Genomic DNA, 27251 nt, shown 5'->3' with positions numbered 1-27251 from the left:
CTCAGAACTTAAGAACACCTGAGCTCCATCAGTCTTTACTTTCTCTTTAAAAGTAGAATCTATTAAACTCAGCCACTGCATCTAATTATCTGTCCTGACAAACTGTTGGTGGTGCCCTACACCTTGATCTTTATCCTTTCACCAAGGTTTTCAATCAGTCTTATCTTTCACAATTCTGAAACTACATCTTAAATTTGAGAAACCACTGTGCTATGCTATTCCCCTGTGAAGTACACCAGTTTGTAAAGTAAAAGGTATTTATGATATTTAAGAATGAGGCCCAAGATTCCCCAAGTGACATCAATATGGCGATAAGTTGAAAGTAACTTTCAGAAGTGAATCCCTTTGAACATCAGCAATATTCTTTAACTCATGCATTGGTAATTAGGATGTAGGTACACTCAGAAACATCGGGGTCAATTTTGACCCTGAACAGGTTTTGGGGAGTGGGGCACCAGGGAAAATACAAACCACTCCCACTTGCCTGAGTTTCTGGAGTATTTTAACTCTCTGCCCTCTTAAGTACACCGGGCCACATTCTAACTGTTCCAGGTTGAAAAGTGAAAGAGGACTTAAAATTAAAATTCCTACTTTTCTGACCTTGCAGCATCCTCTTTTCTGTAATTTCCTCAAAATTTGTTTCATGACAAGCTTGTCCAGAATTATACTGAAGTTAAACTCAAAGTCCTAATGATTTACTCTAGATTCTAATGCAAGTCCAGCCATTTAACTGAGCTATGATGATTCACTGAACTTCATACTTTCTCAATAATCCTCTCACCTCTATCTCTTCCACTTTTCTGCATCTTTCTCCCTAAAGCCATAGCCCTTCCCTTAAGCTTTTTGATCAACAGACAATTTTTGCATCATTCTTTTTGTTCAATATCCCACAGCAACACACTTCTTTGCACCAATCATAGTTATACTTCTCTCAACTGCTTTGCTTTTAATTTAACTTCTCTTGTTTTCCTGACTGCACATGCTCACACTCTCTGTACAAGGCACCAGTGCTGCAGCTTATTGCTACTCATTAACTCTTCCCTGCTCCACCATGCAATGGCCCACACAATGTAATCCAGCAGTACTGTATAAATCAGGATTGGAGAAATTGGCCCTTAAAGCTTCAACCGTGGAATATGTCTTAATTTATATTTTTTAAAATCAGTAAAACGGGTTGGGTTTTCAAAATATAACTCAGTAGTCACAAAGTGATGATATTGTACGCAGCAGCACAAGGGCAAATATAAAACAAAAGCAGGAAATGTTGGAAGCTCAGTTCTGAGGAGCCCAGGAGCGTAATCTATTTTTTCTTCCCTTTTTTTGTTTTTATTGTAGATTTCTAGTAGTTGTCATCTTTCTTGCTTTTAACTCCAGTAAGTGTCATAAATTTGCTGTCACACTGTAACTGTGAGCTTGATTTATTGCAGAAGCCGCAGCTTATCACAGGGGCAGCAACACTATCTCAGTTTCTACAGAGGTATTGTCCTGTGGTAACAGAGACTTATTATCCGACCTTTTGGTGCTGGGAAGCAAGAATCCAGACACTGCTCAGGCCATTCATCACAGCCAAACCTTGGGTGGAATACAGAAAGTATGCTTCACTTTTTTTTCTGTTTATTGTACTGTTAGCATTGTCCTGAATTGATGCTTATTCATTAATCAACCATATTCTTTCACATAGGAAATTACTCTCAATCATTCTTTTTCAGTTACATATAATTCAGATTTCAATAATCATTTAGATCACTGGCATTACAGAAATATACATTTCAGCCAAAATATTTAAACACAGGACTCTGATTCAGTCACTAAGATTTTCTGCTTTTTCATGCTCAGCACATGAAATAGTGGCATGGGTTATACTTTAACAGGTATTTGTGTCAAATTTTACAACTAAAGTGGTTTTAAAATTTTCTTTCGGATTAAATTGTTGAACAAATTATTAAATGGTGGTGAGTGGAAACAATTTGTAAAATTAGTGTTTTTTTATCTATAGTTTTAGGAAATCCTGATCTGAGCAAAATCCAAGTCCAACAGCATTGACTCTGTTGGGAGGCATTCAACTGCATTATTTGCTCAAAACAGTAATAATAATCATCAAGATGATGAATTTTGTTTTACAGTATCCAGGAAATAATGACTATATAAATTAATGATATTATCAAAAAAAAGGTGCTGTGTAAAAGTATGTCTTAGAATTAATCTTGTTTCATTTTGATTATTGTCTCTGCATTACAGTGAGCTCATTAAGACAGCAGATGGTGGACATATTTCCTTGGATTGGAATGATCATGATGACAATGTCCTATACCCTGTTTCTGCTACAAGACCTACTATCCTTATCTTACCCGGACTTACAGGAACGAGCAAGGAATCCTATATAGTGCACATGATTAAACAGAGTGAAATACTTGGATATAGGCAAGAGTTACTTTTGTTGATTGCTGTTTTTGTTTTTTTGTTTAGAATCCATGCCATCATTTCCAGTCAGTGGGGAGAGCAAGCACCCATCTCCTATACTTCTGCCAATATCTCTAAAGATAAAAGACATTAATACTGGGAATTGGAACTAGTATCCATTTTTAGCACTCCAAGGTTAGGTAGAGCATGGTCAAATTCAGGTTACAGCTCCCTTTGCTGTCTTCCAGCACATGTCTTGGCACCAATCTTGGAAGGTTATTCCCCAAAGCAGTAGTATGATACTTGTTAGATCAGCCAAGTAGGTTAAGCCAAATTACACTCATTCAAATCAAATAAATCAAAAGGATGGTTTTATTAATACCTACAGAAAACCTACAGCAAGTACTTATATATACATGCTTACAGGTACAATATCCATTAAGGCCCATGGCTACTTCAAACCAGGTTAGATCTCAGCACTGAACATGAATAATTATGGAAAACAGTTCATAATTAAACATCCCAAAGACAGTGTATAAGAAACGTCAGCCAACTTGATCTGTCATTATTGTCACATGATCATTATTCTGATAGATCTGTAAATGGCAACCTATAGATTGCACCTCATACTCTCCAAGCCAGATTTTCACGAAGCTGTGGACACTCTGCAGATATTTTAAAATTATTGTTCCGGAAGTCCTGCCCCATTTCAGACAGACCCATTTTCACTGGTAGGAGAATGAGGGTGAGGCATTACCCACATATGAGGGAAACCACAATTCAACAGAATCATTTGAATGCAGTGCTGAATTCAAACAGGCCCCATTTTCCTCAAGTGTTGGAGTCATAAATTTATGGAAGGAATGTAAATGCTTGTGAAGGGTAGATAAGGTTTGTAGAACTGTCAAATTGTCAGGTTATTTAAATCCTCAACTTTTTTTTAAAAAAAGCTGCTTGTGTCAGTAAAAGTTGAAGAAGATCTATTCTAGCAGTTACAATAGCTCTTTGTTGACATTATCCCAAGAGCTATCAATATATATGCTTTCCACAACCTACAATTATCCAGCAGGGAGTTTGTAAGATCACAGTTTGATTGACAGCTCAAAGAGGTTGTTAAAGGATTAGCTGTCTTTGAGGTGGGGTGATTAATACAAGTTTATTTATTTTGAAAAGGGATTAAGTATTTGAGGGGCTTTTAAAGTTTTAAATTGGCTTTTATGAATGGCAATGTTTGTTTATGGTGAAAACTGTGATAGATATTTAAATCTTTATTTTATTCCATCTCAACATGGCTCCTGAGGTCTATCCATGGTGGATACTGGATTAGTTGGCATGGATGGTGTGTAAGGGCAAAGGGTGGTGGATGGGGGGCATAAGTTTGCATTAAGTTGGCATGGACACTATAAGGGGTTGGGTGGAGGGGTATGAGTTGGCATGGAGGTTATGAAAGCCCCTGGAGGGGTGGGTAGGGGGCATGAGTTGACATGCATTGGGCAGGGGGAGTGAGTGGAGTGGTGATGGAGTGTGAGGGGTGAAAGCTAGAGGGCCTAATATTTAAGAAAAAAACTGGGATGAAGTCCTAATGCAGTGAGGTGGGCCTTTTAAACACTAAGATAAAAGCAAAATACTGCAGATGCTGGAAATCTGAAACAAAAACAAAAATTGCTGGAAAAACTCAGCAGGTCTGACATCATCTGTGGAGAGAAAGACAGAGTTAACGTTTTGAGTCCAGATGACTCTTCTTCAGAACAAAAGAGTAGAAATGTGGTGAAATATATATTATTTAAGGGGAGGGTGTGCGGGTGGAACAGATGAAGCTGGATAGAAGGCCAGTAATAGGTGGAGGCAAAGGAGAGATTGCAAAAGGTGTCATAAACAAAAGGTCGAAGGGGTGTTGATGGGGCCTTTCAAACAGTCTGCCTCGGCACTCGACAGCTCCTGTGTGTGCCTCCAATCTGCATCCATGGATGAAGGGGATGGCTCCATTCTGCACCCGAGGTGGGTGCACCAAGCTTGGAAATTTCCTAACTTGATCTATCCACCTCCAGAGTGAATATCCAACCCAGGTTCTCAATGGAATGTGAAAGATGTTTCTTGTCTTAGAAGATATGATAATTTTGCATGGTTATAGACATTACTCTCTTTTAAGGAGAATGGCACCTTAAAGCAGACATGTTGCAAGTAATTTTTATTTTGTGAAAAGTATAGAACAGTTGAAAGCAAAGAAAATTTACCCACCTGTCCCTTCCCCCACCCCAATTTTACCAGTGGTAGGGAAACATTGGGCAAATTGAGGGCCTTAAGTGGCCAATTAATGTCCACTTAAGGGGCCTCATCCCACTGCCACTGGGTTTTAACCAGTGGTAGGAGAGGCCCATACCAATTTTTTCCACGTAGGCTGATGGCAGGCAAGAGGGCTGCTTCCTTAATGTGGTAGCTTGCCAGAATCTGCCAGCCTGGCCCCAGTGAGACCCGAGGCTTATCTCCAGTCCTGGCTCCACCACAGACTTTGCTGCAATACTAGCAGTGGCCTCCAATCCCAATGGTGCTGCCAGTACTGGAGAGCTGCCGTCCTCTGATTAGCTGACAGCTCTCTGAGACAGGCCTTCCTGTTTCTGAGAAATGGAAGTCCCACCTCAAGCCAATTAATGGCAGTCAGCCAACTGGAGACAGGTTCGGCCTCGGATTTTACACGTGGGTGCAGTAGATAAGATGTCACTCTTATGTAATTTTACTGATTTAGACTTAAAAGAATGAACCCTGTGCATTATTATTATTCATGTCATATACTCGATGGAATGCACATGACATGATGCAACTAATAACATCTTCAGAAAATGCCTGAAGTGAGTATCAGTAATTGAAACACACTGATTTTTTTTTTTTGCTATACATTCATTCACCTTGACCCCAAAAACACAAATACATCTAAAAGTTCAAAAATTATAGATATTGTGACTGGTATTAAGATTTTTTACAAATATAATTAAAGAGGCTGATTCACAGCTTTGTTGCACAGCCTCACCTGTGACGTTGTGTGATATATCTTATTGTGACATATTGTCTATCTCTACAACTGCTATAAAGGTGTTTTTAGTCAGATGCTGTTACACTTGCAGGAAAACACATCACTGATGTTTTTGCTGCATCTGTGGTCCTTTTTATCATGGGCATAAAGCAGATAAGTAAAAATAACAAACAGCAACATCAAGAAGAGTTCATGCTGCTTCCGGTATTTACATTCCATCTCCTGTATCATTACCAACTTACAGTAAAACCATCATCGAATCTGTTGTCCTGATTAGTGTCATCTAATGAGCAACTGAACAATAAAACCTGGAAAATGTCAGATTCCATTTCCAAACTCTTGAGTTTCATGATCTAAGCTGGAACCAGTGATAAGCGTGCCACAGTTGGCCTCTGTGTCCATAGATTAGGGGAGCTACTATCAACAGGGTTACTGCTTCTGTTTGCTTTTGAGATATCTGTTCCAATATCATGTCCTGGAAGCTCACTAATATAAACTAGGCCTCTTGAATTTGCAAATGAAGGGTCTAATGCCAGTTAAAGGATTACTTTTCATTATTAGTAGTGATGGGCAGGCCCATTCCTCTTGAGGTTCTTTAGCTGGTATTGAAATGTAAGTTGTATAAAAACAAATTTATTTATGGTGGAAAACTGGCAGAAATGGCTTCTGCTCTGAAAACAAAAACAGAATTACCTGGAAAAACTCAGCAGGTCTGGCAGCATCGGCGGAGAAGAAAAGAGTTGACGTTTCGAGTCCTCATGACACTTCGACAGAACTAGGAAGGGTCATGAGGACTCGAAACGTCAACTCTTTTCTTCTCCGCCGATGCTGCCAGACCTGCTGAGTTTTTCCAGGTAATTCTGTTTTTGTTTTGTATTTCCAGCATCCGCAGTTTTTTTGTTTTTTGTTTTTATTTCTGCTCTGAAATGGTCAGGAAGTCTATCCATCTCTGTTTGGGATGCTTTTAAACACGTTTTCCACCAGCATCCTGTGCCTTTGCAAAAACTCTAAGCCTTGAGTTTATGTGGGTTCCTAGACCAATTATCTTTATTATTGACAGCAAGGTTAGCCATTCATAGAGCTGTTTGGAGCTCTAACCCTTCTACACATTCCTGTATCAATAGAAAATCACTGCAGATGAAAAGATTTATTAGAAGCAGTTGAGATCAATTGAATTTTTTTTTTAGATGTAGCATCTGAGACAAAGGAAAACATTGGGTGGAAATTTCAAATTTGGAGGTGTAGAGGGTGCTAGCGGATCAGCTTCCTAGTATACACCCCACTTAATTTTCCTTTCCAATGAAACCGCTGCCAAAGTTGAAAGTTTACACCAATTAGCTTTTCAACATTTTTCTGAGGTAACTGAAAAGAAAAGATATGTTTACAACCTCCTGAAGAAGCTCCACCAGTAAAGTCAGCAAGGACAAACCATTCAGTTTCTAGGAGCCTATCAAAAACCACTTCACTGTCTCTAAAAAAAATCAAAACTTCTTTCCAAACACTTTCAAGGGACTTCCATGCACTTCCCCAGCAACTTTTTCTTGCATCGTTGCAACTGTTGACTCCACATAAGCCTTGCCCTAGGAGATATTCTAGTATTTTTAGAATCGAAATTAAATATTGGTGGAACATGCTGAAAAATATTTTTGGATTTCTCTTAGGTGTGTTGTTTTCAACAACAGAGGAGTTTCTGGAGAGAGCCTTTTGGTAAGTTGTTTTTTAAATGCATAAATACTGTGAGAGCTGCTTATTAATGCATATCTGAAGCTTATGGGGAGGGTCCACAGTATTAGAAAGGAGCTTCCCCTGGCAGGAGTGTATATTGGAAATTAAAGCACAAACTGTGGAAAATTAAAATAGTTTGTTCCACTCTCCCCTCTCCAACACACATGATAAGTAGGTTGTCCTGTAGAGTGAAACAGTAACTTTTCTATTGCCAATATAAAAGGGTGAATTTTACGGGGGATGTATTGCTCATCCACCCATCACCATCCAGCCCCGGGTGAAAAGCCAGTCGGGACGACACTAACTTTAAACCTGGCTGCCACACAGCAATAATATGCCGGGGACAGTCTTACTGAGTTAGGAGTAGGACTTCTGCCCCTCGGGGACAGGAAGTGCCACCCTCAAGAGCTGCCAGTCAATCTGATTGGCCAGCAGCTCTGTCGTCCCAGCAGCGTCAGAACACAGCAGTGGCCACTACTGGGATTACAAACAGTCGCGAGAAGAACTGAAGATGGACTTCAAGGAAGTCTGGACATTTTGTACAGGGGCATTTTTGTGAACCCAGTGAAGAGGGAGGGGCTGCAGTTGGGTTCTAGAGGCCAGGGGGATGCACAAATGAGGATGCACCAATGGGCATGGGGGATCCCTCAAAGGAAGGACCCCATTTTCCAGCCTTCCTTTAGCCGATGCAGCAGAACATGTCAGGCTACTCAGCGTTCCCCGGCCTTCCCCAGCTGCCTGTATTATTGTAGTGGAGGTAGAATGAGGTCGTTAAGTGGTCACTAATTCACCTCATAAGCATGTCAATAGGCCTAAGGATGGGCAGGCTGCCTGACACTTTATCCACCTTCCACAGTATGGGGGGCAGGTCAGGGGTGGGCTGGCCATCCACTTTATTTTATGTACCCCTCACACCTTCAAATATGTCAGTGAGGGGCTGTAAAATTCACCCCAAAGAGTTCTAAAGTAACAGTATATTTTACATCAGTAAAATGACAGGCAATGACAGTTGATCCATCTAGCCTGCTACAGATTTCTACTGCCAGGACCATCATGATCAGACACTTCCTATTTGCCAAAAGTCATGTAATCTCCTGGGATTAAAAACAAGAAAAAATACAGAGGGGAGAAACAGAAAATATATGGAAAATAATACAGTCTGCAAATACCTTTTGTGTTTCAGGCATGCAGCACACTTGAAAACATGTTACCAAATTAAATTAAAAATCCACTCACTCTTTCTTCAAACATAAGGGCTGGATTAAACACTAAGGGCAGAATTTTGCACTTGATGGGTGGGTGGGCCCAACCAACTCGGCCGCGGGCGGGCAGCCGATCGCTGCTGCCGAAACGGGCCCCGCTGCTATTTTACGTGGGTGGGCCAATTAAGGCCCCCCCAGCGGGCCGGCCGACAGGAAGCGCTATGCTCTTCCTGTGCGGGGGGGGTGGGAGGATTCCCCAACTGCAAGAGTGCGCTCTTTCATGCACGTGCACAAAAGAACGCTCATCTCCCTGAGGCAAAGCGCTGCCTCAGGGAGATCGCTGAAAGTCTGCGAGACATTAAAAATAGAAAAATTAAAAATCATTAACATGTCCCCCTCATGTGAAAATGTCACACGAGATGGGACATGTTAACAAAGTACTCAAACACTTCAGTAAACTTTTTTAAAACCAAAATCAAACCTCATCTTGCCACTGGATGAGGTTTGTGAAAAAATCACTTACCCGCCTGCCCATTGGGCCCATGCGCGGCTCGAAGTTCGCACGGACCCCTCAAAATCCTGGTCAATTGGTCACTTAATGGCCTTAATGAGGCCTTTAATTAATGATGGGCGTACATCGCGCAGCATAGCGCGCCCGCCGACCAAAACATCGTGATGCTGCACACTGACGTCAGGACGCTTGCGTGATGTCAGCGCGCAATATTTTAAGTGCTGACGTGTGGGCTCCGCCACCCACACGCCAGCCAGAAGATTCAGCCCTGAAGGTGGGCTGCCCGCACACCAGCAGAAATGTCAGGGGTGACCCCGCCTCTGGTTGGCCAGCTCACCCACTTTAACTTTTTAGCCGACAGGCCTTTAATTATTATGAGGCAAGTCCCTATAGTGAATATAACATATGGATTGTTTGTAACTGCCACTTGGAACATTGAAAATAATTTTTTGGTGTTTAAAAGCTAATAGTTCTTAACTTTGATAATAGAAAGAGCTGAAATAGATCAACAGATTTAAAATGTAAGTTGAACACTCCCCAGTCACTGAGTTGGTAAATTGTGTGAACTGCATCTAGGTTCAATCCCTGAAGTGTGTTGAGATCACCTTGCCACAGCACAGCTGTGGAACACAGAGGGCTTACATGTGATAAGTCAATAGTTGAGGAAAGTAGCTGGTATCCATTGAACCAGCTTAGTCAACATCCCAACAGGGTTGAATGAAGAGGCAAATTTGGAATATAAACCAGCTTAGATCAGTCGGGCCAAATGGTCTGTTTCTGAGCTGTGCATTCTGTGTAGTTCTGCGCAGTACAAAAGAAAATGAGAAAAGGAAATTAGAATTTTGTTTTCATTTAGTACTGGTACTATTCCAGAAAACTATTCCCTATAGTTCAACATCATGCTCAGTTGTGGTTTTTATTATGAATGCCATTAGAATGCACTGCTTTTGGAATGCCTTCAATAAATTATAAACTATGTCCTCAGCCTGTATCAATTGTCACAAAATTCTGAAGTGATTTTCTATTGCATGGTAATCTATATCCAACTTCAACCTTGTATAGTGTTTTTGCTTGAACAACTAATTCAGTTTTTGAGCTGTACTCTTTGTTTTGTAAATTAAAGTTATTTATTTCCCTGAAAAATAATAGTTCATTCAGTGTGTATAAAGCACAATTTTGAGACACTAAAAGCCTTAACTTAAGCATGAGGGAATCGAGTGGGAAGGGCGCAGTGCAACCAACAAGCCCCCAATGATGTTGCCAAAAGTGAGGCTTGAGCGATTTTAATTCCTGGGCCTCATTTTAATGATTGGCAGAATGTCCAACCCATCATGTTGCCTTGGGAAGTGGCAATTGTCCATCTTCTCTGCACAATTTCCAGTGGCCTTACTAAGGCCAATTTAAATTGATAAAGCAGCTCTTAAAGTGAGTTCCTGGGTGCTCCTCCTGGCTCCACATTCAGATAAGTATATTGAGCAAACTAACCTTTTTTGTAACAGACTACAAAGGATCCTTTAGGAATGCATGTTAGGCTGCAATGTAAACCTGATTTTCACGAATGTAGTCAGCCCTGGCTGCCTCAGGGCAAACTAATATTACAGGGGGGACCTCAAACAAATGTTAGGTTCTTTAATTGAAAATGTGAAGATCCTGGCACCATTTTCAGAAACAGGCTCTGGCCACCTATTTTTTGCCTACACTATTGTAGCCAGCGGTACTCATGCGGCTCATTATAATTGTCCACATGCTGCTGTCCAAATTGAAGGTTCATTTAGCACTGTAAAATGTGTGCAGCGTCATTGAATTTCTAAGCCAAATAGGCCTAGAATTAAAACCTTAAAACTTCTAATTACAGCACTAACATAATACCCAGTACACCACAATAATGCCAAAACCACAAAATATAAAACTTTATTTCAGTCACTGATGTGCAAATGTAACATGGAAAGCCATCCTGAATCGGGAGGACAATCCCAACAATTAATTTGAAAATTGTAATTTTTCTCACTAGAGGATTTAATTTTTAAATACCTATCTCATCTTTCCAGCTTACAATTGTACAGATAATCCTGAACTTGCTAAATTTGACATCTTAGACCTGGTAACAATTAATTTTGCTTTCTGCATTGGAGTCGCCCATATTACTTACTGTGCCACTTTGTATGACTGGTTCTAGACTCCCAGAACATACTGTGCAGCCAACACAGAAGATTTAGAAACAGTCATTTCACATGTGCAAAAAACATTTGCGGAAGCTCCACTGATGGCTGCAGGTGTCTCTATGGGCGGGTGAGTCCTTCATCCTCAATATGAGAATGCAACAAGTAGACAATTGCATCATAATCTGTGGGTGAAATTCAAAGTTTATAAGATTGAAGCAGAAAATTTAAGGAATTGCAGATGGATTTTAATGTAGATTAAAAAACATCTTGTATATTAGAACATGAAGCAGCAAAAATAGAGAAGGAAACCATTGAGACCTTATCATGTAACTTGAGGCATCACAAAGTATTTAATGTAATGAATTATTTTGAAGAGCATTAATTTTGTCATCTAAGCAAAAGGCAGCAGTCACTTCACACACATTAAGGCCCACAAAAGTCAATGCAATGAACGAAGGACAGTATTGCCAGGCTTGTGAAAGAATGCCAGCAGTTTAAATGTAGCCAGCAATAAAATCCATCTGCAAATATTTAGACTGGGACACAAATTAGTCTAAAAGCAAAAAACTGCGGTTGCTGGAAATCCAAAACAAAAACAAAAATACCTGGAAAAACTCAGCAGTTCTGACAGCATCTGCAGAGAGGAACACAGTTAACGTTTCAAGTCCGTATGACTCTTCATCAGAACTAAGGAAAAATAGAAAAGAGGTGAAATATAAGCTGATTTAAGGGGGGTGGGACAGGTAGAGCTGGATAGAGGGCCAGTGATAGGTGGACATAACCAAAAGATGTCATAGACAAAAGGACAAAGAGGTGTTGAAGCTGGTGATATTATCTAAGGAATATGATAAAAAAGGTACAGATAGCCCTAGTGGGGGTGGGGTGGGGGGAAGGGATCAAAATAGGCTAAAAGGCTAAGGCCTTTGTCAGACCTGCTGAGTTTTTCCAGGGTTTTTTGTTTTTTTGTGTCACAAATTAGTCTATTCCTGGCTCAGTCATTTCTGGTAAATCAAGTGATGTTGCATGTACATCTAATTGTATGCAACATTTTTTCTATTGTGCTATTGTCTCCTGGAAGTGTCAGTAGGTTCCAACACCCTCACTCCTTCATACATATTCTTATATAGGTGTGGAAGGAACACAGATACAAAATCTGTTCCTAGCCTTCCGATAACACTACATTGAAATAGCTGCTAAGATGTGGAGAAAGTCAGCTGGTGTTACCTTATCCTCAGATTTTCACTCAATCAGGGAAAGTGATTCATGAAACACTTTCAGATGAGTTTGAGAACTCATCATTTGAAGTAATTTGATGAAGAAGCTGGCTCTTACCAATCCATGTAGAGCACATGAGTACACTTGCAACCAGGGTCACCTTAAACAATTCATTTTACTGTTCTAGTCTAATGCAAATAGGAATCCAGTGTGTTACTTAACGCTTAGGTAGCAAAGTGAATTGTTAAGCCAACTTAATAAGCACATCTTCATTTCGTGCCTGATACAGAATGCTCCTGTTGAATTACCTGGGTAAGACTGGCCAGCAGACCCCACTGAAGGCAGCGGTAGTCTTCTCCATTGGCTGGGATGTATTTGAGTGCACGGCTTCCCTTGAAAAACCACTTAACTGGATATTGTTTAATTACTACTTAACCAATTGTCTACAAGCTTCCGTCAACAGGTTGGTATCTAAGGAACAGGGAAAGCTTGGTGTCACTATGACTGATAACAATGGCATTTCCTGTAATCATTATTGGAGTGGGTTTGCTTTTCTTGCTATCATTATGCAATAAAAATTTTAAATTTAAAATAATGCCATGGGGAACTGTTAGAATTGGATATAAATCCATTGTTAATGGATGATCATTTTGGGTGAATTACACAGGGGTCCTGTTCATGAAACATTTTCCTCTGGTCTAAAAGTAGGTCATCTTTATATTTTAATTTGTCAATGAAACCAAGAGAGCCTATGATATCTTGATGATATGGTATCCTTCCTGCTGGCCAGTTGTTTAGCGACACCTTAGAGGACAAAGGGCAGAAATTTCTGTTGGCAATATGAAAGTTTAATGTATCTGATGTACCTGTATCAAATGCTGCTCTCCCGTATTTTAATGAAGGCTGTCGATGTTTCTTTCAAAATATCGGAGAGGACAACCTGTCACAATCATGTTAGCTTTTCTACAATAACATTGCCAGCAGTGATTTCTGCCTCCTCTTGTAGTGAAACGAGGCTGAATTTTATACACAGGTTTGCTCCGATGACCTTTCAGATAAGTACAGTTGCTATTTCACTGTGAATTCCTTTAGTACAGAGGTTATGCAGCCCGTCACTTTGATTTACACTATTATATTCAATAGTTCTCCATGTACTTTAAGCACTTTATTTCAGTATGTGTCAAGTGATCACTACATTAATTTCTCCTGCAAAGTCATTAATCCTCAGGAAGGGATTAGTGATGATAACAGATTTTTGGCCACACATAATATTTTAAGCAATGGGAAGGCAAATATGTAATTAGACAGGTTTAAAGAATTTCCATGGGGGAGAATTTTAATCTGCATGTGGTGTGGGTGGTGATGTCTGCAGTTGGGGGTGGGGGGTTAAAGGGGGTGGTGGGGGGAACGGATGGCACCCCACCCACCTGTTCTCCCTATCACCATCTGCCCCACCTGTGACAGAGACTGTAGGTCGTGCATTGGACTCTTCAGTCACCTGAGAACTCATTTTTAGTGTGGAAGCAAGTCATCCCCAAAACCGAGGGTCAGCCTAAGAAAGGGGTTAAAGAAGGAAAAAAAAAAGTGTGCTGGAAGCCCGACATGACCTCACTGGCTTCAGGATTTAATTGGTATATATTTCAAGGTGCTTGGGAAACCCCAATGGAAACAGGTTAGCAATTATCATATGCAAAGTGGCAGCTGATTGAAAATTTAACTCTGTATCCTGGCTTTAACTGCCAGAGCATGGATCCCGGAATTGTCTGAAACTTGCCAATATGAAGAAGGCGAGAGCACAGTGGGGATTGATCAGGTTGTGAACTTGACAGGCTAAAAAGCCTATGGCAGCTGTACCTTGGCGAATTGAAGGGCTTTTGCTGAAAGGATTTGTTATGATGTTGAGCTTTCCCTTCTTTTGGAACTGATTTCTACTTCCTTGGACTTTTTGACTTTAATCTACACTTCCCTCCTGTTAACCCCTCTCAGCAACTTTTGCAGCTCTACTCCGTGTTAAATTCCAAGTCGCCAATTGATGAAGTAGGAAACCAGAAGTTAATATTTACTCAGTTTTAGATTTATTCACAAAGTGAAACAGTACAGGCAAGTAACTCTTAAATTTACTACATAACCAGTGTCAATAAGTGTCTCTTTATATTGTCACTGGACTGAACAAGGTGTGTCCTTCAGTATGAACCAACGAGGTAGTGATTTGTTGCACTTTGTGCCATAAAGCACAGCAAAGAGGATTGCAGCTACAGGAGAAGGAAGGAGAAACAGGTGGAGCAGCAGGAAAAGGAGGAGCCAGATGTAGCCGAGATCTCTACACCGCTCACCTAGCTGCCAGAGATACCCACAATGGAATCACATAGATGATACACCTAACCTGAGGCTGTGAAGCCACACTGCTGAAGAATGGCATGATCCAGGATGTGCCAGTTCTTTAATCTGGGATGCCTCCATGTGTTTTTGTATTTGTCTTCTAGCAGAAGAATGTGTTTGTTATATTGAGGCCGTGCTAAGTGCACTTTGTCAACAGGAGAACACCATCTGTATTGGCTTTTCCCACCCCATTTATCCCAATGGTTCCTCTCCAGACATCAGAATCACAGTCAACCTTTACATTAAAGTCCCCCGGAAGGATGATCATTTCTTCTTTTGGGATGGTAGTGAGGACTTCATCAAGGTCAGAATGGAACTTTTCCTTAACATCTTCACTGGAGTCAAGGGTTAGACATAAGCAGTGATGATGGTGTCATATTGATTACAGCTGACGTGTAGGTGAAGTGTCATGAGGCCTTCATTTCTAAAATTGGGGAGTTCTGGCAGCGCATCCATGATCCTATTCCGAATGGCAAAACCAACTCTGTGGAGGTGAGGGCTGCTGTCAGTCTTTTCTTTCCAATAGAAGATGTATCCCCTGCTCGTTCCTTCAGCTGCTCCTCCTTGAGAAGGCAGGTCTCAGTGAGGGTGGCGATGTCAGTTTGGAGTCCTGATAGCTCACATGATACAAACGCGTTCTTCTTTCTGGACGGTAACTCATGAGATTATCCATGAGGTGTTCTAACATTCCAAGTTGTAATTTTTTTTTTGACCACCAAGATGGAGACCCCACAGAGTGTGGTTCCCCAGCTGGGAGCAAGTAGGAAAGCCTATTTTTAGGGCACCTTTTCTACCCCCTCCCCATTTGGGGTGAGCAGGAGGGTATCCTGAAGAGGACTGCTCAGTCACAGAAGCTGCTGCCCAAAGACACCTCGGTCCCTACACAGGTGTCCAATAATCTCCTGTCACCTGTGTGCAGACTAGGGACTCCCAGGTTCACAGTCCTGTCACCGTTTCCAATTCTCTATCACCACTGGACTTGGCAACTGGACCCTGGTAGAAGCCTGCACATGTCTTTGTTTAATGTGGGGGCATTGGGGTGCTGTCATTGTCCACATGTCCATGACAGGTTGGTGGTCAGATTTCAGTAGCGCATTAAGCCACATTGACTGGGGCCACCTTGCTGCTGAATCCTTCTTCTACCTTCATAGCCATGAAAATGGCCATCAGTGCAAAGGCATCGTGGTATTCCTGTTTGACACATTTTCTGCAGTACAGAATCCATTAGTTGTTTTGAAGACAGTCAAAAGCTTCTACGTCAGTCAAAGCTTTTAAATAGCCAAACAGGTAGCTAAGCTGATCTGCAAAGAATGAATGAAAGCAATAGGAGGAGTTTAAACAATCAGTTCTGGAACTCACACTGGGCTAGCCTTTCAATATTGCACAAAGCAGAATAGCACTTAATCCAGTGGATAATATATTCTAATGCACCTGAAGACAAAACAGCATTTGCAGCAGTGCTGTTCTCCCAGGGGAGGTGATGGCATAGTGGTATTGTCGCTGGACTAGTAATCCAAAGACCCAGTGTAATGCTCTAGGGACCCAGGTTTGAATCCCACCGCGGCAGATAGTGAAATTTGAATTCAATAAAAATCTGGAATTAAAAGTCTAATGATGACCATGAAACCATTGCCGAATGTTGTAAAAACCCATCTGGTCCACTAATGCCTTTTAGGGAAGGAAACCTGCCGTCATTACCTGGTCTGGCCTACATGTGACTGCAAACCAACAGCAATGTCTTAAATGCACTCCGAAATGGCCTAACAAGCCACTCAGTTGTAACAAACTGCTGCAAAGCCTCAAAGAAATGAAACTGGATGGACCACCCGGCATTGACCTATGAACCGGAAATGACAATGGCGATCTCAGCGCTGTCAACCCAGCAAAGTCCTCCTTACTAATATCTGGGGCCTAGTGCCAAAATTGGAGGAGCTGTCTCACAGACTAGTCAAGCAAAGCCTGACATAGTCATCCTCACAGAATTATACCTTACAGATAATGTCCCAGACATCATCATCACCATCCCAGCAGAGGTGGCAGCACAGTGGTATACAGTCAGAAGGGAGTTGCCCTGGGAGTCCTCAACATCGATTCCAGATCCCATGATGTCTCATGGCATCAGGTCAAACATGGGCAAGGAAACATTCTGCTGATTACCACACACTGCCCTCCCTCAGCTGATGAATCAGTGCTCCTCCACGTTGAACCTCACTGAGGGTGGCTCCTCCACTTCGTCTATCACCAAGAGTGGCTCGGTAGCACCACTACTGACTGAGGCGACCGAGTCCTAAAGGACAAAACTGCTAGACTGAGTCTGCAGTAGGCGGTCAGGGAACCAACAAGAGGGAAAAACATACTTGACCTCATCCTCACCAACCTGCCTGCCGCAGATGCATCTGCTATGACAGTGTTGGTAGGAGAGACCACAGCACAGTCGCTGAGGAGACGAAATCCTGCCTTCACGTTAGGATACCCTCCATCGCGTTGTGTGGCACTATCACTGTGTTAAATGGGATAAATTTTGAACAGATCTAGCAACTCAAGACTGGCCATCCATGAGGTGGGCCATCAGCAGCAGCAGCAGAATTGTACTCAAACCCAATCTGTAAGGAGCCCTAGCAAACCTGGAGTCAATGGGAATCGGGGGAAAGCTCTCCACTGGTTGGAGTCATACTTAGTACAAAGGAAGATGGTTGTGGTTGTTGGAGGTCAGTCATCTCAGTGCCAGGACATCACTTCAGGAGTTCCTCAGGGCAGTGTCCTCAGCCCAACCATCTTCAGCTGCTTCATCAATGACGGTCCTTCCATCATAAGGTCAGAAGTGGGGATGTTCGCTAATGATTGCACAATGTTCACCATTTGCAACTCCTCAGATAATGAAGCAGTCCATGGTTGAATTCAGCAAGACCTGGACAATATCCAGGCTTGGGTTGACAAGTGGCAAGTAACATTTGCGCCACACGAGTGCCAGGCAATGACTCTCTCCAACAAGAGAGGATCTAATCATCGCCCCTTGACGTTCAATGGCATTACCATCACTGAATCCCCCACTCTCAGTAACCCCCAGTATGTTATTGACCAGAAACTGAACTGGACTAGCCATATAAATACTGTGGCTACAGAGGCTAGGGATCCTGCGATGAGTAACTCACCTTCTGACTCCCCAAAGCCTGTCTACCATCTACAAGGCACAAGTCAGGAGTGTGATGGAATACTTACCACTTGCCTGGATGACTGCAGCTCCCACAGCACTCAAGAAGCTTGACACCTTCCAGGACAAAGCAGCCTGCTTGATTGGCACCACATCAACAAACATTCACTGCCTCCACCACCGACACACAGTTGTAGCAGTGTGTACCATCTACAAGATGCACTGCAGGAATTCACCAAGGTTCCTTCAGCAACATCTTCCAAACTCACAGCCACTACCATCTAGAAGGACAAGGGCAGGAGATAGATGGGAACACCACCACCTGGAAGTTCCCCTCCAAGTCACTCGCCATCCTGACTTGGAAATATATCGCCGTTTCTCCACATGGACTGCAGCAGTTCAAGAAAGCAGCTCACCACCACCTCAAGGACAACTAAGGATGGGCAATAAATGCCCACATCCCATGAATGAATGAGGCTTGCAGTTGTCAGAAGTAATGCAGCAGCCAAATTATTTAATGATCACTTACCTTTTCCAAACACAGCACTGTCATTGATCACTTTAGCAAACTCTGATATAACTCAGGCTATAGCATTTCATGTTGAACTGTAAGGGAGGCAACACCATTTTTACACAACTTTTATACTCTTCCCACCTCCACTTCACGGTTTATTTCTCCACTCTGCAAGTGAGACTTCCAAAACACAGCCACCTTCATGAAAATCGCAGAAGCTCTGAAATGCCCACTTCTGGAATGTTGCCGGCAACTGCTAAATCGCTGAGATAAAGACAAAAAAATGTGAATAATCTGAAACAAAAACAAAAATTGCTGGAAAAAGACCCAAACAATCCCCATCCATCGCCACTCTCCTCTGTCTGGCTGAACTTGCTCTCTCACTGAATAATTTCTCCTTAAACTTGTCTCACTTCCTCCAAATAAAAGGTGTGGCTATGGGTACCCGCATGGGACCCAGTTATGCCTGTCTCTTTATGGGGTACGTGGAACATTCTTTGTTCCAGTCCTACTCAGGCACCCTCCTACAACTCTTTCTCCGGTACATCAATGACTGTTTTGGTGCCGCTTCATGCTCTGGTCTGGACCTGGAAAAATTTATCAATTTTGCTTCCAATTTCCACACTTCCATCACATTCATATGGTCCATCTCCAACCCTTTCCTTCCTTGACCTCTCTGTCTCAATTTCTGGTGATAGACTGTCCACCAATATTCATTACAAGCCTACTAACTCCTACAGCTACCTCAACTAGAGTTCCTCACACCCTGCTTCCTGTAAGGACTCCATCCCATTCTCTCAGTTCCTTCGCCTCCGTCATATCTGTTTCCATGATGCCACTTTCCAAAACAGTGCTTCCTTCTTCCTTAACTGAGGTTTCCCACCCACGGTGGTTGACAGGGCCCTCAACCGTGCCTGACCCATCTCCCGCGCCTCTGCCCTCACACCTTCCTCTCCCTCCCAGACTATGATAGGGTCCCCCTTATCCTCACTTTTCACCCCCCAGTTTATTCATTCAAAGGATCATCCTCCACCATTTCTGCCAACTCCAGCATGATGCCACCACCAAACGCATCTTCCCTTCATCCCCCTGTCGGCATTCCATTGGGACCTGTGACACCTTGGTCCACTCCTCCATCACCCCCAATACCTCAATCCCCCCCACTGTACCTTCCCATTCAATCACAGAAGGTGCAACTCCTGGCCCTTTACTTCCACGTCCTCACCATCCAAGGGCTCAAACACTCCTTTCAAGTGAAGCAGCACTTCACTTGCACTTCCCTCAATTTGGTCTACTGCATTCACTGCTCCCAATGTAGTCTCCTCTACATTGGAGAGACCAAACGCAGACTGGGTGAGCGCTTTGCGGAACACCTTTGGTCTGTCCACAAGCATGACCCAGACCTCCCTGTCGCTTGCCATTTCAACACATCCATCCTGCTCTCATGCCCACACATCTGTCCTTGGCCTGCTTGAAGCTCAGCACAAATGGTAGAAACAATAACTCATCTTCCAATTAGGCATCTTACAGCCTCCTGGACTTAACATTGAGTTCAACAACTACAGACCATGAACATTCTCCTCCATCCCCGCCCCTTTTTGATCCCCCTTTTTATGTATATTCATTTTTATTTTTAAATTGACTTTCCACTTATTTTCATTATTGTTATTTTAAAAATTTATTTCCATTTTTATTCGTTGGTTTATTCTAAGCTTTTAGCCTATTTTCAATCTTTATTCCCACCACCGTCCCCTCCCCTCCACCCCACCTCCACTAGGACCATCTGTCACTTTCTAGAATGCTTCCCCTGGTCCTGTCATTATCACATTCTGCTTTCCACTTTTGATGTCACCATTAGCACCTCCTTTAGCCAGCATCACCACTATTCACAACCCTTTGACCTTCTGTTTATGACATCTCTCTCAATCTCTCCTTTATCTCCACCTATCGTTGGCCTTCTACACAGCTTCACCGATTCCATCCCCCTTAAACAGTAGATATTTCACCACATTTCTACTACCTTTAGCTCTGAAGAAGTCATATGGACTTGAAACGTTGACTCTGTCTTTCTCTCTACAGATGCTGTCAGACATGCTGAGTTTTTCCAACATTTTTTGTTTTTGCTAAATCACTTGGTTAATCCCTTGGTTGAGAGGGTTGCCTGATGATAAGAGGCTAAGTAAATAGGGTCTTTACTCTCTGGAGTCTAGAAGAATGAGACGTGATCTCATTGAAACCTGCAAGATTCTGAAGGAGCCTGATAGCTTAGACACTGAAAGGTTGTTTCCCCAGTGGCTAATCTAGAACACAGGGGCACAGTCTGAGGATAAGAGATTGATCATTTAGAACTGAGATGAGGAAATATTTCTTCACTCAAAGGATTGTGAATCTTTGGAATTCTCTACCCCAGAGGGTGCAGATGCTTCAATGTTGAATTTAAGGCTGAAATAGACAGATTTTTGGTCTCTCAGAGAATTAAGGGATATGGGGAACAGGCTGGAGGAATGTGGAGTTGAAGCCAAAGATCAGCCATGATCATATTGAATGGCAGAACAGGCTTGATTTACCATATGGCCTACTGCTTTTACTTCTCATGTTTTTATAAGTGCTTAGGATCTAGAATAACTACCCTGACAGTGTGGTGGAAGCAGATTCAATAACAACTTTCAAAAGGGAATTAGGTAATTACCTGAAGAGAAAAAAAAATTGCAGGATGACAGGGAAAAGGCAGGGGTGTGGGAGTTGGTGAGTTGCTCCTGCAGGAACCTAGCATGGATACGACAGGCTTAATGGTGCTGTAACCAATTTATGATTTCTAATAATACGCTTATAATAATGAAATAACATTCGGATTTTAATGTATAGGTGCTCAAATTTTCTGTGCATTGGATAGAATAGTTAATGAGAGTATATCGCCTAAAGGAGCAGCTGAATTTGTATTCAAAGCCCCTGATTAAAGAAAAGAAATTGCCCTTGGTATCAGCATTTGGAAGACGCAGGTAGTTCCTGTGCAAAGTGAGTGCCTGTGTTTAATTTGTTTTTTGCCCACATCTGTACGTGTGGGTCCAAAGTGTCATTCTTTCTAATCAGCAAAGAGGTTGGTAATTGCCTTTGCTCTTCCAACAAATAATTGTTACTATTTAAATATACTCAAATAACTCAGCTGCTCACAAACTGCTTCATAATCTTCAATCCCTAAACAATTTTTAACATTCTTTTCTTCTTTACTCCTTCTCTCCTTAAAAGCGATGGCTTGTGCTGAAATATGGTTCAATGGTACTGGCCACCTTCTGGTACTTTGTCCAACTATCCATTCATCATGATGGTGAGTGGCAATGAGCTACTTGACTGGAGGGAGATTACATCCAAATCCTGATCTTACCTGACTTCCAACCGCATACATTATAGCAAAGCTCAGGAGCTGGAACCCTTGCTGATCATCTTTTCCCCATCTTAGCTGAGAAAAGTTAAGGCCAATTATACTGCTTTCTCCCACTTCCCCACCTACCCCAATACACAATTCCTTAATTACTAAACTTTTACTTCAGGTTTTTTATGTGTACTTTGAAATCTTGTGTTTCAGAAATCCCTATAGTTTCTTTTTGCATTATAGGCACAGACATGTCTTGGAAAAATTATTTGACATTGATTACATCCTGAAGGTAAATAGTTCCTTCATTACTTTCTGTTCATTTTGGAAATAAGTTTGAATACAGTAAATGTGTTTTGCTTTCATTTGATGCTTGCTTGACTTATTTCAATATAGGCCAAAACTATCCGAGAATTTGATGAACGGTTTACATCAGTGATGTTTGGTTACAAAACAATTGTTGATTACTACAGAGATGCCAGTCCTTACCACAAACTAAAGTCCATCGAAATTCCTATCTTATGCCTGAATGCTTTAGATGATGTCTTCTCACCAGGTCATGGTAAGTTTATATTTTATATTTGGAGGCTCTTGAACATTTAAATCTAAAGTTTTAGGCTGGCAGTTAGGAGATCAGAGTTCAAAATTCATTGTCCACTTATTTTCACACACAGGTTTTCCTGATCAAGAATGTGCAAACTTTTTATCTTTGCGGGGTGCTTAGCTGCATACTATGGAGCCTTGGGAATGAGCAGGTTGTTGAGTGGGTTGGGGGGGGTGGTCACATGTAAGGGCAAATGGCTTTGCTGGATATGAGATCAAAATTAATCAGCAGAAAATTCTGTTTTGTGACATTTTATAGCGGGAGCCTCATGCACAGAATTTGATGTATAAAATTAAAATTTAAGTTATCATTAACTTGCATTCATCCCAAATTGTTGATGCAAACAGATCTTGCAAGATAAAAAAGGAAAATATTCTACAGATATATAGCTAAAGAAAGGTTATTTGGGATAGTAATAATGCCCCTAAGAGATGGGCATGATAAAATCACAGGCACTGATAGAAGAAATATTGAGGAATTATTTTGCTTCAGGATTTACCATGGAGATGGATCAGATGGACATACCCTTGGAAGATGAGATGAGAAATGACAGGTTGGGTTTTCATCCTCCAGGTGGGTAGCGGGAGTTGGGAAAATACCCAACTCAGCCCTCCCGCCTCAAGAGAAAGTGCCCAAAAGGATGGAATTTTAATTGTGGGATCGGTGGGCATAGACTGCAGTTGGGCCAGCTGACCTAGGAAAAAGTTCGGAGGCAACCACAGGAGCTGCTAGGTGCAAAGACAGGCTGTTTAAAAGGCCTACATTGGTGCTGTGGGACTTTGTCTCAGTTATAATAAAAACAGAGAGATCCTCTAGCCCTCAGCCCTCACACACCTCACCCCCAAAAACCACCCCCACCCCCAGCCCCATCCATGCCAATTCATTCCACCACCCACCCCTATGGCCCTTCATACTTTCATGCCAAGGTACACCCCCAAAAAACATCTATGGCCCCCTCATACACCCCCATGCCAAGCTATGGTATTTCCATACTGTATACACTGTACAGAGACAATGAATACTATAGTGACAGTCAGATATGTTTATGTTTTAAAAAAAAGTCATTCAACAATAATTTTCACTTCCTTTAAATAAAAATACTCTGTTTTACTACAGCCCAATAAAAGTGTCAATAATCCTGACCCCTTAAGGTATCAATAGCTGAAACTGCAGGCACTTCAAACCTCTTCACTTTGCGTAATTAAACAATTTGTGAAATTGACAGCATAGATCAGACAGCCAGAGGTGTCAATCAAGCGATGTTTTCCCAGGGGTTCAGTTGTTTGAACAGGATAATGGATCTCTGGCCTCTCAACCAACAATGAATGATGAGGCTTGGCTGGATATCTTTTCTCTTGAGAGGGTCTTTAAAATCATGAAATTTTTTGAAAGAGTCAACACTGAGAGAATATTTCCACTTGTGAGGAAAATCAAAACTAGAGGTCACTAATATAGGACAGTCACCAAGAAATCAATTTGGGAATTTAGAAGAAACTTCTTTAGCCAGAGAGTGTTGAGAATGTGGAACCACAGGGAGTCATTGAGGTGAACAGCACAGACATATTTAAGGGGAAGCCAGATGGGCATATGATTAAAGAGGGAATAGAGAATTCTGTTTATAAGAGTTAGGTAAGGAAGCATAGGAGAAGATCTAGTGGTGCATAAATGCAAACATGAAGTAATTGGGCCAAATTACCTTTTTTTGTGCTATATATTCCATAGAATTCTGTGCAATTGTTGTTCGGGTTTAGAATTTGTCCACCAATGAGGCAATGCTAAAAGCAGCCATCCCCAAATCTTTAAGCCCAAAATATCCTAACAGGACAAACCAGCAAGTAAAATAGTGTAGCCTTTGTTTTGTGGCCACGTGTGGCCCAAAGATGGTATTTGGGACATTCATATTCTAGGTGTTTGTGAAGGAGAGAGAGGAAAGTGGCAAATGACAGAGAAAGAGGTCTCAATCAAAATATGCTCCAGAAAAGTCAACCATACAATACAATTAACAGTGTTAAAGGAGATGTTAGGGGAGTAAATTATCTTGAACAAGAAAAGACAGCAATGCTCACTCATGCCTTTGTTACCTCTAGACTTGGCTATTAAACACGCAACTGGCCAGGCCCTCATCTTCCACTCTTGAACTCTTCCAAACCTCTGCTCCTATATCCTAATCACACCATGTTTCAATCACCCATCACCCTCACTGACCTACGCTGGATCCCGGTTAAGCAACACCATGATATTAAAATTCTCATCCACGTTTTCAAAAACTCCCATGGCCTTGCCCCATACTATCTCTGTAAGTTCCTCCAGCCCCACAACCAATGTTCCCTCTAAGCTGCACAGGTCTGTAGCCATGCAGGAGTCAGGAATGTACCTGCAGGGAACAAAGAGGTAGCGCACAAACAACATTCCCTTTAAGATATATGTGCGTATAGCCACAGGCCAATTTTAAAGGGACCACGCAGTGCAATAAACTGGCTGCACATAGCATATATGAATTAAAGAGAACGTTGCAACTCTCCAAGCTATCTGTGCTCCTCTAATAGGGTGTCTCGCGGACAGCTGAAACTCTACATTGTGAAATTCCTTCCCAAACTTCCCCAACTTTCTACATCGCTTTCTGCTTTTAACATGCTCATTAAAGCCTATCTCTTTGACCAAGCTTTTGATCATGTGCCCTAATTTCTCATGATGCACCTTTGAGCCAAATTTTGCTTCATAGCATTCCTGTGAAATGCCTTTGAAGTTGCTTGTGAGAGGTGCAATATAAATGCAAGTTGTTGTTGCTCTATGATTTTGTTAGAACTCTGGATTCATTCCAAATTTTCAAGTATGTGACTGACCTGATATAATAAATATTACCTATTGTCTTTTCCAAATCTAATCTCTGCATTGGGCAAGTGCACTGTCTGGTTCGGCATTGAGCTGTAGACTGGGAAGGTCCCAGATTTCATCACTGACCAGCTGCTGAGTTAGTTGGCTTCTGTTGGGCTGTGATGCAATGTGTTATAGTTGGTCACAGTGTCCCAGTCTAAGGAAAAGATCATTAAAAAAAACAGCCTAAATTGCTACTTTTGATCACTCTTTGGTGACTGCTATTGAAAGTGACTTGGTGTGGATATTGGGCTAGGACAGGATCGGAATTGGATGTGATACCCCAGTAGTCATGTAGCCGCCAACAGTCACTTCTACAGCTCACAGATGAGTGAAGTACTGGAAAGAAACTGGCACCTATGTATCTGTGTTTCAGCATGAACCACCACCCTGGCAAGGAAGCTGAAAAAGAAACTTGGAACAAAAATCAATAAATTAAAAAAAGTTCTTGACATCGTACACTTAAAGTGCAAGCATTATACTGTATCGCAATTATGATAGGTAAAGTTTAAGGCAAGATTGATAAATAGTAGGGCAGAATTTTCTGCTCCAGTTCGTGGCGGACGTTTCTGGAGGCGTGAGTGGAGAATATGGTGAAAAGGCCAAAAATCAGTTTTACGATGTTGTTAAACCAGTTTGCGATCGTCCGCTCTGCATGTCAGTGGCAGGCCATGTTTCCTGGTGTGCACCTGGCAAGCTGAACTTCGAGGGGAACTCAAAGGTGAGTGCACAAAACATTGTGCAGAGCTCACGAGGATCGCTCATAGGACATCAAGGAAGAGGCGCCGCACATTCGGGAAGGAAACAGGTAAGTTGCTGTTTTTCAGCTAGCTTCCAGTGCGGGTAGGGCAAGGCAGCACCAACTGACATATATGCTGGCTGGGGGAGGGGGTGAGGGAAGCGACCACACACTTAAAAAAGCTTGTCAAAAGTGAGCATTCTTCCATAGCTGAGACCGTTCAGCGGTAGTTCCATTGACATGATTGGAGTTGGGCCTCTGAAGCTTTTCTGCCCACTCAAACAATGTAAGAGCATGAAAGTGCCACCAAATGCTCCAGAATTTTTCACCCCTCGGCCACAGACTGCAAATTAATGTGTGTTTTAGGGGGCAACAGAACAATTGGACAACTAGGCAAGTTTTAGAATCCCCTTACAAAAGGTGGCCTTTAAGAAGTCACTGGTGGAAGCACTCAGAGCCGCTTGCAGTGTCTTTATTTGGGTTTAGACCAGTCTCCCCCATGGTTCAAACTAACAGCGCAGCCTTGCAGCGCAGGTTAGGAGAATGCCTGTGCCTGAACTGAGAGCACAGCATGCAGTCCAGTGGCCGAAGCTGCCACCGAAGTGGAGTGGAGCAGAGATGGGTGGGATTATGGCCAGCCATGAAGCGTGGAATACACTGGCCATCCAAGTGGTGGCCAGTACTCTCTGGCGTGTGTATAAGGGCACTGAGATGCAGCCAGAGCTGGAGATTTAACCAAGGGGGTCCTTAATACACATATGCTAACCCACTCATTCCTCTCTTTGATCCTGCCGGAGGAGAACATCAGGATCATGGAGGCTGGTGACTTTGTGGTACGCCTCATGGCTTAGAGACCAGAGGTGAAGGAAAAGAGAGTGACAGAGGTGCCTGCTCGTCAAAGGGAGGAGCACCACTCTGAAGGTGAAGGCATGGCAGGGCCTGCTGCACACACAGCTGAAGATCCACAGAGAGCTGTTTCTCGTAGGCACCTCGCTGAACCCAGAGTCTATAGATGGCGCTTGGCATTCCTGCAGATGACTGAGAACCAGTGTCGCTGAAGACTATACATGTCTAGGGAACTGATCAGTCACATATGCCACCTGCTGCAGGATTTGGCACCACGGGGACTTGAAGGGCAGCCACTGCCAGTGGCCATGAAAGTGGCCACGGCACATGATTTTTACACCAGTAGCTCGTTCCAGGGCTCCTCAGGTGCTCTTGCAAACCTCCGCCCACAGGTGCATCCAGGACATCATGGATACCATTTTCATGAAGGCACAGAACTTTGCGTGTTTCATCCAGGATCAGGAAAGCCAGGAAGCAAGAGCGCTGGGATTTGCACAGGTCTCTGGTTTTCCTAACCCTGCTGCAATGTCT

The 27251-nt window shown here is 42.4% G+C and overlaps 1 protein-coding gene across 1 annotated transcript in view; it reads left to right on the top strand.

The window, feature by feature from the left end:
- The window catches only part of abhd3 (abhydrolase domain containing 3, phospholipase), an 87508-nt gene that overhangs the window by 25137 nt on the left and 35120 nt on the right, over positions 1-27251 (top strand). The window contains exons 2-8 of the mRNA XM_041189278.1: positions 1428-1591; positions 2239-2421; positions 7090-7135; positions 11043-11155; positions 12533-12706; positions 21901-21949; positions 22054-22219. Coding sequence (XP_041045212.1) covers positions 1428-1591; positions 2239-2421; positions 7090-7135; positions 11043-11155; positions 12533-12706; positions 21901-21949; positions 22054-22219 — 895 coding nt within the window. The remainder of the gene's footprint in view (positions 1-1427; positions 1592-2238; positions 2422-7089; positions 7136-11042; positions 11156-12532; positions 12707-21900; positions 21950-22053; positions 22220-27251) is intronic.

This window comes from Carcharodon carcharias, chromosome 6, assembly GCF_017639515.1.
Source record: "Carcharodon carcharias isolate sCarCar2 chromosome 6, sCarCar2.pri, whole genome shotgun sequence".
Lineage (NCBI taxonomy): Eukaryota > Metazoa > Chordata > Chondrichthyes > Lamniformes > Lamnidae > Carcharodon > Carcharodon carcharias.
This window is presented reverse-complemented; position numbering and strand designations above follow the sequence as displayed.